This window comes from Lepidothrix coronata, unplaced genomic scaffold, assembly GCF_001604755.1.
Source record: "Lepidothrix coronata isolate B3197 unplaced genomic scaffold, Lepidothrix_coronata-1.0 Scaffold91, whole genome shotgun sequence".
Taxonomy (NCBI): Eukaryota; Metazoa; Chordata; class Aves; order Passeriformes; family Pipridae; genus Lepidothrix; species Lepidothrix coronata.
Genome location: NW_016690271.1, coordinates 3500775 through 3512716, shown reverse-complemented (window position 1 = coordinate 3512716; position 11942 = coordinate 3500775). Strand labels below are relative to the sequence as shown.

The 11942-nt window shown below is 48.9% G+C and overlaps 1 protein-coding gene across 1 annotated transcript in view; it reads left to right on the top strand.

Annotated features, from left to right (window-relative positions):
• The first annotated feature begins 11816 nt into the window (after window positions 1–11816).
• NF1 (neurofibromin 1) overlaps window positions 11817–11942 on the top strand; it is a 79946-nt gene continuing 79820 nt past the window's right edge. Inside the window, 1 exon segment of the mRNA XM_017821605.1 lies at window positions 11817–11915. Coding sequence (XP_017677094.1) covers window positions 11856–11915 — 60 coding nt within the window. The 5' untranslated portion in view covers window positions 11817–11855.

Sequence of the window (11942 nt, the reverse complement as noted above, 5' to 3'; positions counted from 1 at the left end):
GACGCTGAGGCCATCTCGGTCTCTGAGTGATTTGTATTAACATCTCTGTCCTCTGCTTTCTCCTTCCTTTTTTTCTCCTTTTGCATATCTAAGTTCTGCCCCTCTTCTAGAAAAAGTGACTCTTCCTTGCTCTGTCTGGACTTCAGAGAAGCACCCAGCAGGATAATTAACTGCAGATAAAATCTGCCCCTCTTCTAGAAAAAGTGACTCTTCCTTGCTCTGTCTGGACTTCAGAGAAGCACCCAGCAGGATAATTAACTGCAGATAATGACTGTGATTTCATTCCAGAGCAGTGGCCTCGCTGGCAGGAATGAGCTATTCAGCAACAGCCAGGAATCACCCCTGGCTGAGCAAGGCCAGTGAAGCTTTTTTTAACCCGAGTAGTGACACAATGTCAAAGAAAGGAGCAGGAAGAAGTTTGGAATATTTTCAGTGATCCAAACACTAGCACGGATTACCAGGGGTTTGTATAAACTCCCTTAGCCCATCGTAGCATTAGTTTGACACAGCACAACCCTGTTCCTGCTCTATCCATCCTCCTCTGCCCGCAGAGGGAAGAGCCCTGAGCAGCTCTGAGCACCTCATCTCTTGGCACAAGGCAGATTTGTAGCCAGTGAATATTGTGAAATGCTGCTTGGAGTTGCTTCTGAGCTGGGAGTGTTTGAGCCAGGCCAGCCCCTGGCTGAGGGGGCTCACAGAGGTTCCTCCTGAGGGTCTGAGCCTCCCACAGAGCCAGCACAAGGCTGGGTTCTGTTTGCTGACCTTGGGGCTGTTACAGCCAGAGAACCAGAGCTTTGCAGGGGTGTTACCAGCTTGCTGCCTTCCTTGCTTTTTTTTTTAAGAAAAGTATTTTGCAATTTATTATTTCTTTATGTCTCTGTTCCTGTAAGTACTGCCCCAACAGTTGGTGTTTCTTCCCCAGTGTGCATTCTGCACATTAGCACAGTAGATTTAAGGCCAGAAGAGGTGATTAGGTCATTTAGTCTGCTTTTTATACAGAGGAATATATTTTAATCTAATTTCACACACCTTCAAACAGTGAGGATTTCCAGCCTTTACAACACTGGGATCCAACTGGGTTCTGTTTGCTGTCAGGTTCTGTTTGCTGTCCTGGTGTGGGTTGTACAGACAAACCTCCAGGAGTCTGATCAGCACAGTGAGTATAAAACACAGAAAAGGACTAGAAAAGCCCATGGGGCTTTCTAAGGCCCACAAGTTATGTTCCTCCTCCTGACAGCTGTCATTCTATAAAGCACTCCTGACAAATTAGGAACAGTTAGGGCCAGTCACACCAAGTCCAAGGTAGGTGATCTGTGCAATAGTACCTGCATCTCGGAGGTCTGGCTGTCATTAAAAATTACGCTATTTTTAGTCTACACTGTTAATAATTCACAAGCTCCTGTTTGTTTTGAGAACCTTCTTGAGATGGAGAAAGTTCAGCCTGAGTTTGTGGAGGCAAAAGAGAAGGTGAAAAGAAAAACAAGAATGGAAGAAAGAAAGAGAGGGCAAAGAGGTTGAAGAGGAAAAGGGATTGCAGTGAGGAGAATGATGAGCAGCAGAGAAACTAGAGAAGTGCTGTCAGGAGTTGGACTTCAGTGACCCTTGTGGGTCCCTTCCAGCTTAGGATATTCTGTTATTCCATGATTCTGAGGAGGTCCAAGTGACAGCCCCCCCAGGGTGAAGGGTTAGAAAACCCTGATGTACAAATAAAGCAAGAGCCCAGCCCTGCAAGGAGCTGTTAAAGGAGCGGGGCCTTGCGCAGTGGGCTTTGCCATTTCACAGGCTGTAAACGTGCTTTCAAGATCCTGAGCAGTCTTTGCCCCTCAGTGTCTCTGCCCCCCTTGCTGCAGTTCCTCCTTGCCCTGAGGTGCTGCAGGGATGGCCCCGTTTCAGCGTTGGTGGTGTTGTTTGTGGGGTCGCTCCGAGCAGTCTTGGCCCTGTGTGGCTGCCGAGTGTGGGACGGTGGCCCTGGGGTTTGCAGTCAAATAGACAAGACAAACAGCTCTTGGGAGGAGGAGCAGGGGGATGAGGCCACTTTCTCAGGGTCATCCTGGAGCAGCCAGGAGCAGAACTGTCTGATCTTCCCATAGGCACCTCATGCACCAGGAGCTGAGGTTCCCTCCCTTGCTGGAATTCTGAGCTGCCATTTCTCTCTTCCCTTTTCCCTGTTGCTCTGTAACTTATTCACCGTTGTTTCTTGTGAAAATTTTTAGATGGTCATAAATTGATGTACATCTGGTACCTCAGGGGTTAATCTGTAAAGGTCTGCTAAAAGAGTGTGCTGTGGAAAAGCTGCAGATGGAATATCAGAGAGACTATGGAATTTTGTCTCTGCATTCTTTTGGTCTCGTTGGGATTTTATAATTTTTGGAGCATGTCTTTGGGTATAATAAATAGAGCAGATGGCTCAGTGTGTGTGGGGAGAATTGAGAGCTTCCATGATGAATAGCTGCACTAGAATAAGGGAGAGAGAAGTTTGGGGTTATTCCTTTTAGGTTCAAACCATTCCTTCTCTATAAGCCAACCATGGATGCCTTGTAAAGGAGCTGCTTCCAGAAACATCTGTGCTAAATTTACCCACTGAGGGTACAAGAGGTCTTATCTCAGATGGCTGAAAGTCACACTCAGAACTTCAAGCTGTCCTAAGCAAGGGCAGTAGAGAAGGTTCCCTGTGTTACAGAGGAAGCAGGTCAGGCTCCCTTGAGCTCACTGTACCCACACCCCAATGTATGCCAGCATAACCTCCAATATCCACACAGCTACTTCACTTCTTCTTTAAAAAATCCTTTCTAATACTTACTGGGTTTGTGTGTTCCTCTTCAGCCTGTGTTTCCTCTGAGCTCAGCTGCCAGGGAAGGTGTCCAGGCCCTGTGCCAGGATGCTCCAGCACCTCAGCTGTTCCCTGGAATGGGAAGGGACGTCCTTTTCCACTGGGCAGTGAAAATTGGTACTGAGCTGGTCTGTGTTCCTTTGGCTTCAATTCCCTCACTCTGATCTGTAATTACATCTGAATATTTACAAAGGTGCGAGACCCTAAGTCTGTCATTATAACCAGGGTTCAAAATGTACCAAAGGATTGTGTGAACAGAGGGAAAACCAATGGCACGGAGGGTGTCATTGTAAATGCCAATAAATCATCTATAAATTCAATTTATAGAAAAGCAAGTTGAGTTTAACAGGAACAATGAATGAGATAGACTCCCTGCATTCTGTAGAGCAGATCAATAAAATGATCAGAACAGAGGAAGGCGACATGTCGGGGAATTACGGGCTGTGTGTGGCAGCTTCTGCCTGGAAACAGCCAGGGTTGCATTCCTGCTGCGGGGAGTTGGGAAAGAGCAGGTTGTTTATAGATAAAGAGTGTTTGCTCACAGGTCAGAGATGGGCCTGAGCTGGCGTGGAACTGAGCTTCAAAATATTTGGGTGGCTTGTATGCAGGCCTGTTGCTACAGGGAACACGTGCAGAGGGCTACAGAGAAGGTGAAGAATCTGAGAAATGGAGGTTTTTTGAAGGTGGAGGTTGGACAAGAGAATTTCTAAAGATCCTGCCTAGCCCCGTCTTGTTGGAGCTGGAAATAGGTGAGGGGAGAACTCAGGAACTCCCCTCTGTGTTACACTGAGGATGTGCTGCCGTGTTTGCCCCGTGGGAGAGTGAGGCTGGTGTAAAGGAGCTTCAGCAGCACAGAGCCCACTGTGCTGTTTGACTGCCCCACGCCACAGGCTTTGTTTCCTTCTGTCTGTTCCTAAACAGCCCTGGGTACAGAGCACCAGAGCCGTGCCTGCTGTAATTCACCTCCTGCCTCACCCTCCTCTCCACCCCAGCATCACGTCTGGCTCTGATCAGCCGGGGTCACTCAGTGAGTCTGAGAGCTCTTAAGGGAAGGCCCTACCCTCTGCATTAACGTAATTGCAGGTTATTTGTGAGATTCCTTGCATGGCTTTGCTTCCTGAAGGTCTGGCACAGAAATCCGGTTTTGTAATTTGAGCCCTAACCAGCAGCTGGATGTAATTACGGGCTCCATTATCCCGGCAGCCACTGGAGCACAGAAAGTAAAAGCTCAGTGTTGCCACTAGCCCTGGAAATGCACCCGTGGGTAGCTCACAACTGCCCTGCATGGGCTCTGTGCACACAGGCAGGACTTGGGGTTCTCTGGAGCCTGCTCTGTGCTGTTCACAAATGTTTCCTGAAAGAGCCTGGCGGGATTTCTGGTTACGCCCTCACTGTAGCTCTCCTGAAGGCACAGATTGCACACAAAATGTGTAACAAATAAGCCTTGACAATGGCAGTAGGTTCCCTACTAAAGCAAAGCAGGATTTGGGGGGAGCATAATTGACTTTTCTGCCAGATGTCATAAACGGGGGGATGAGCTGGATGTGCTCAGACCTATGGACACGTGGATCAGCTGCAGGGCAAAGGGAATGGTGACTGAACATGGTGTCTCATGGCAGCTGCAGGCTGGGAATGGCTCTGGGAACACTCTGGTCACCAGAGTCCAAACGGGAAAGGCCACTGGGAAGCAAAAACAAAGGACAGAGAGTACATTCCTGCAAGACCTGAAGTGTAAGCCAGTACCCAGACATCTCCTAATTCAGGACCACTGGGGACATTGCAGGTGTGCACTGTGGAACTTGGGCTGTAGATCCTGCTGTTCCCTCAGCAGATTGTCCCAGAGCTGCCGTGGCAGGGGCGGTGCTGGGGGTGGCACCGAGGCTGTGCCCTGCCTGCACCTCTGCCTGGCTCCTTGTTTCAGGGGGCAGGGAAGGGGTTGCTGCTCTGGGGGTGGCACCAGGGCTGTGCCCTGCCTGCACCTCTGCCTGGCTCCTTGTTTCAGGGGGCAGGGAAGGGGTTGCTCCTTCACCTGCTTGTGCAGCACCGATCCAAAGGATCTGGGTGCAGGGGGAGCCCTCACAAGTGCCTGCAATGCAAACAGCACATGGTGTAGTGAGGGCTGGGTCACACAACTTGGGTGGAAGGTGATAAATCCTCCACGTGGAGGCCGGGCAGACTCACTCCCACTCATCCACGGCTGTGCAGCTTCTAATCTTTAAACTGCAGTTGAGTCCCATCCGTGCTCCTGGGTTAAAGCCTTCCAGCTCCCACATGGCTCAATCAAGGCCCTTTTTTGGGCTGTTTTGGAAGGTTGTCTTGTATTTTTTTTTAATTTAAATTGAGATTTATATATGGAAGGAAAAGATGAATTGACCCCTTCAATCCTGCCAGTCTAACAGAAGCAAATATTTTTAGTGCAATTCCATTACAGGATTAAGCTGCAGGAAGCTCCTGTGCTTCACAGCTGTAACCTTTTCCTTTCTTACTGAGCCTGGAAGCGTTGCCCTCTTGCCTCCTTTCTGTTGGAGCTGGCTTTTCCTGTCACACTGCATACTCTGACAGAGCTTGGCAGTTTTCCCTGCCCTTGGCAGCTCTGGAATGCATTTTTACTGTTTCTCAATCTCTGTTAGGACTGTGAGTAAGGCAGAGGTGGTGTCTTTGTTGCACTGCTGCTTTTAAGTCACATGATGATATTTAGGAAATCTGTGGACCTGCACCGCAGCAAAATTACAGCACAATGAAAAAGGAGTCCAAAAATGCAAAGCAGGTTAGTGAGTGCCCAGGTCCTTAAAGGGTTAGGTTCAAGTTTAGGGCAAGAAGAGCTACTAGTGGCCAGGAGTTTAGTTCTACAACATTGTTATTGCCCATGTGGCTAGATAATTTAAAAAATAAATAAACAGGAAAGACTGGATCTATGTTTGGATACCAGCTGAGGGCTTTGTGCTGCTCAGCATTATTTGGAAGCCCAGCAAACCAGCACAAGTTTTATCCCCAGGACACTGCCAGGGACCATCCATTCAAACCACTGGGTGTCTACTGCAAATGAGCTTTTTGAAAATTTTGTTTTAGAAAAGCCTGAGTGGGCTTAGGCAGCAGTTGCAGTTCAATAGGGCAGCATAAGCTAATGGCATGAGTCATGGGGAGGAAACAGAGCTGCAGTTGGGGAACACTGTTCAGTAACAAAGAGTCTTTATGTTCCTAAATTCATACGGGCTGACACGAGGCTTACAGAGAGGCTGTTTAAGAAGCAGAAAGCTCAGTTCTGTTCTTGACATTCTCCCTGTTCTTAAAGACTCACATTTCCATCAGATACTTCCCTCTCCCTCCTCAGTCCCTGTCCTACACCTGAGTTTTTAGGAAGACAGAGGCACAAAAAAAGGTGACCTCTGGTGCCCATGCTCATCCAGTGGCATTTCTGCCCTCTGCACAGCAACTGTGTTCAAAGCAAGCTAAAAGACCAGTCTAGATGTTCCACCTGTGGATGTTGCAGGTCTGTGCTAACAAGTGACTCAGTCAGTAAATGCTGTTTCTGCCCCAGCCATTTGGTCAGTGCTGAACTAGCAGGGTGCAGGATGAATGCTGTGCTGTCAGCAGGGCTTAGGCCTTTGGACACTCATCAAAAGACATACTTGATGGATGTGCTGATGGCACTGAACCCAAATCCTGGCTCTGAGGCCATGTGGTTGTAATCTAAAATCAGCTGATCTAACTGGGAAATAATTCCACTAAAGTTAATGGGAACTGTGCCAGGGAAAAAAGTATCAGTCCTGTATTGTGCAAGTTGTGACTGGTTTTAATTCCACAGGTCACCTGAGGGATGAGCATTCACTGCTGCTTGTTGGGTAGGTCTGTTTGGGGGTGAGTGGCCTTTGGGAGCTGATCACGAGGCACTGGAGACAAGCACTCAAACAAATATAATGGGGTTTTATGGAGAATCCTGCATTGCTTCCAGTGGAAACACTGCAGGATGCAAGGGAGGGGGGACTGGGAGCAGGCTGAGAGCTCCTCTTGCTGACCCTGTTGTGTGATAAACGAGCAAGGAACCAGAATGTCAGGGAGAGGAAGCGATAACCTCGAATTATCCTCTGGGGCAATGTTCTAATCTAGGCTGAGCTGATTAGTCATCCAGAACAATTAAAATACTGCTTTATAATAATTAAGTAACTTAACCACTGCAATGACTGTAGTATGTGGGGAAGGCATTGCTCACTGGGGAAGGGAAAAGTAGATATACAAAATGATGTCATTCCTGTGAAGCCTTTAGAACATGCACAGGTACACTGGGAGTGATTGTGAGCAAACAAACTTCAGCTGGGGCTTGACAAAGAGCTCGTTTATAGCTCCGAGGCACACGGGCAGACACTGATGGGGCTGTGTCCCTTTCCAGTGCACGGCATCAGCCTCTTGTTTCTGAAAATCCTCTGTTCCATTAAGTGCAATTAGAATATCTGAGCTCTTCTGAGGCCTTGATAATGGACTATTTTTTTTATCAGATCAAGTATCAGGGATTACAATCCTGGTGTTTTGCATCCAAATGAGATTTCTGCTGGAACAGAAATATTTGCATTTAGAATTGATTGTATGAAAAAACGTGCTACAATTTGAATGATCCTTTGATGATTGGACTTTCTGGGATAGAAGTTCCAGTGTGAGTATTTTGTATGGAATCTGTAATTTCTCTGAAGTATAATCCATCATTCTGTGATTACCATTAATTTAGTCAGATAATTTGCTTGCTCTGTTCTTGTTTGACAGCTCCTGTTGCAATCAGGGAGGAATTGGGAAGCAGAGAACATGAAAAAGAACCTGTGGTTTACTGTTCAAGGAAAAGTTTCTTCCCGTTTGAAATGTCCCCAGCACGTGCCGGGTAAGTCAGTGAGACACGTCACAGAAAGAACACAAAGCCACCACTCATTTATGGAACAAAAAGAAATACGGGCTGTTTTCTCTAGTGGTTCGAACGTGAGGGATTTTAGCGGCCTCTATTGCCCTCTGATGGACAAATCCATGGAGCGATGTCCTCGGAGCCCTGGCAGAAGGGGGGAAACGCTCCAATGTCTCAGTGCAGGAAGAGCTGCAGCGCTGCCAGGGAGGCCCCGCAGCTTCCCTCGGGAGCCTGCCCGCTCCCAGATTAGATTTAAGGCGTTTGTAGCTTAGAAGTATTAAGTCACCTCTTACCAAACACTTGGCAGATCCTTTCCTTCCTCCCTTCCTTCCTCATTTATTTAAGTTTGTTTGTTTAGCTTCTCTTAAGAACAGTAGGAAAGTATTTTTGACCCTGATCCCAGTTCCTGCAGAATGACACCCTGTTCATCAGGAACTCGGTCAAACCTGTGCCTTGCAGAGGAATGCCTCCAGAAGGGATGGGAGGTTTCTGGACCAAAGCTGATACTTTTTAATTTTTTGTGTATCACTCAGCATATTTGAGCCACTGCTGGAGTGTTTGAGAAATGCTGGAGAAAACGAGAAAGCAGGATGGAGGGAATGGAGAGAAGAAACTGAGGGATGAAACAGAGGCTTCAGGGAGTGGGAGGAAAAAAAAGATGGGTTAATAAATAATTTGAGTTGAAAACACAAAGTAGAGAAATGCAGACGATAAAGATGTGGGAGGGGAAAAATCCATATTCTCTGTAAAGAAGCCAAGAGAAGTGTTACCTCAGAGAGCCAGTTCAGGTGTAATAGCAGAGGGGCCCAGGCCTCCTGGGTACATTGTAGCTGATGTCCCAAAATTACCTGAATTTGAAAGGGTGAAATGCATCAGAAAGGCAGGAAATGCTTAAGGGCTTCTACCTTTGAAGGAGACTTTATTGGACACAGGACCAGCACCTTCACTCTGGAGCCAAGGACAAAGCCTGAGCTGAGAATTCCTGCAGACCTGGCCAGATCCTTCCCTCTGTGTGCCTTGACCTTCTCATCAGCTTCCTCGTCCTCTTACTCAGGCAAAAAGCAGAAGCACCAGAACACCTCCACGGAAGTGATTTAAGGGGCACCTTTGGCTTTGACTAGAAACCCTGGTGGCTGGAAACTTCCCACGGGGGACTCTTCCCACACAGATACATTTCCAGCTCACACTTCTGTGGCTCTAAACCTCTGCTGAGAGGGAGCAAAGGCATGGCAGGAACTTCCCTTTGCCACATGACTCCTACCACTCGTGCCACTTCGACAGCTACAGTGGGAAATTTTTAGCAAGGACAAGCCATTGGCATTCACACCAAAGCCTGACAACACTGTGTGGAGACCTTGGGCTGTAATTTCTTATTTTAGTTCACATAGGAGCTTGAGGAAGTGCATTTAGAAGCTCTTGCCAAAGTGTCTTTAAAAAATCCACCAAAATAACCAAGAAGCATGGGATTATCAGGAGCTGCTAAAGAAATGGTGCCACATCTGGGAGTTATCTGGAGCCAGGAACTTGGAGTGGTTTATCTTCCAACAATACCTGACTGGCTGTTACAGACTGTCCCATCTCTGCCTGTGGGAGGGCAGAATTAGGGCAGATTTCATGTACCCACAGGCAGGGTCTGGCACAAAAATTAATAGCAGAGATATTGTGGAGTTTTTAGGACAGCAGATCACTTCTGGGATATTGGGTCTCTGATACAAATACTGGCTGGAATTTTCCAAAGAGTTTGGGGAAACATTATGAGAATTTCCAAAATCACCACTCAGCCCCTGAAGATCCCCCCCCCCCATCTAAAATCTGGGAATACTACAGCAAGTCATGTTTGCTTTTAGGGAACAGATTGGTTTTGGGAAAAACACTACCAGAAACAGGAAGAAGCACTGCTGGTTTCGTTTAGTAAGTTTTGAAGGGAAGAAATGGCCTGTCCTTTTCTACCTCAGTCGGGAGTTTCCAGGATGCTTCTCTCTGATCTAATCTTATCACCCTGATTTCTTTCTGGCTTTTTGGGACATGTTTTTCGTGACTATATCAGTCAGCTGAAGCCCTTTCCTGCCCCTGCATGAATTATTATTGTTTGGATTTTGGCAGAACATAGAGATCCCTCTGAAGATTGTGGCTGAATTGCCTCCATGGAGTTTATTCCTGCTTGATTTCTGTGGGGTATTGATGGGAAATATATAAACAGCTGAGAAAGGAGATGTGACAAGTCCATGGGGAAGGGCTCAGCGGGGCAGTTCTGCCTCCAGCAGGGAGACCCAGCCCTCGGGTTTAATAATAATAAACAATCCCGGGTAAGATCTTTGCTGCCCTGAACCTGCTGGGTGTTTTGTGTTCATCTCTGTGTGGTTTGTGTTTGGTTACACTCCTGTGACAAAGCCTTGACTCTAATCCTGGGGACACAGCTGGTGTTGGCCCTGCCCCAGGTGCCCTCCAGGAAAACCTGCAGGAGCTCTTGGGGAACAGAGCCCTGGGCCCATCCTGTGTTCCAGAGTTTGAGGGAACCGTTCACCTGCTCAGGGGGGATGCTGGGGAGTGTAACAAGTGCTCATGAACTGTGAGGTGATGCCAGTGCTTGGTGGAGCCTTTCCCTGTGCCAGACACAGACACGGGCAGGAAATGTTCCCAGGGGAAGCTTCACCCACAGGGGAGATTCTGACAATGAACCAGACACCTACACAGGCCGTGCAGGTCCGGTTTGGGTACGAGGATGGATAATCAGCACAGAGGGGTCTTTTCTAGAACACAAGGCAACATTTAACTTTAAAACCCTTTTTGAAGCATATTAGTGCTGGCCATTCCACTGCACTTGGAGGCAGAGGGATCGATAGCTTTGCACCACAGCCAGCACTGCCCCCAGCAAATGGATGGTACAGACCCCAGAGCACTGTGTCTGTCAGGATGCTCTGCATTTCCTGACACACAGAACTGCATGCTGCGCAGGCAGAGACCACTATTTATTCTTCAACCAGTTAATTGTTTTTTTTCTTAAATAAAATGTTTGCAATTTATTTTCATCTTTTTATAAAACACCTTTTCTTTGAATATTCGCTGTGACTCAAGTTCCTGGATGCTCATCCTTTAAATCTGAATTACAGGAATTTCATTGCTCTTTATTTACAGGGAAAGTTAACTCAGAATATGTTTGATATGGCTATTGCTGGTAATAATTTATATGTTCTACAGTAACAGCAAGAGTCTGCAAGTCACATCAAGGTTGAGTGGGGAAACAGAAAGTCCATTTTCTCCTCCAGTTCTTCACTGCACATTTGCCAATTTTAAATCCAGAGCATCTTTATTTATATCGTCAGGACTTCAGTGTGACTGTAGCCGGAAAGAACATTATTTTGTGCTTCTGTCTACCCAGAAGGAAAACAAATTAACATTCCCAAGAAGGAAAGTGGATGTTTATTTGTGTGTTATCCGGAGCGAACACGGAGCGGTGAGACCGGGCTGGGGACGCTCAGCTTGGAGTCACTGCCCGGGCTCTGCTGCCTTGGAGCGGAACACTGAAATAAGCTGATTTATAGAAATGGCCTTTTTAATGTTTAGAAGGTAAAACACAACTGTACCTTGCAGCCTGTGGCAGAAGAACTGTGGATGATCTGCCGAGCACAGCGGTTCGGGCTGAGCCGAAAGGCTGGGTCAGGGTGGGTGTGGGGAGGTGAGGCACTCCCGGACACCCGGGACAGGGGACAGAAGCGGGGTGTGCGGGGGTTGCTGGGTAGGTGATTTCACGGGACACTGTAGGACCCCGCTCCCGTGAGCGGGGCGGTCACGGGCGGTCAGTGCCGGGGGACCCCCCGCTGCCCTCACGGGCACCCCGCCCCTCACGGACACCCCGCCCCTCACAAAACAAGCCCCGCCCCTCGCAGGGCCCGCCCCCTGGCCCCCCGCCTCCCGCCCTGCCCCTCCCGCGGCGCAGGCGCTGCGCAGGCGCAGGGCCGGGCGGACGCGGGCGGGGGCGGTGCGCAGGCGCAGAGCGCGCTCGGAGTGCCCCGGGCGCGGCGGCGGGGGCGGCGCGCGCTCCCGCTTCCGGTGAGGTGTCATGGCGGGCCCCGCGCGCTGAGGGCCCGACCCCGACCCCGCCCGCCGGACCCGCCGCTCCCCGGGCGGGCGCGGCGGGACATGGCGGCGCACAAGCCCGTGGAGTGGGTGCAGGCCGTGGTGAACCGCTTCGACGAGCAGGTAGCGGGGGCGGCGCCGGGGCCGCGG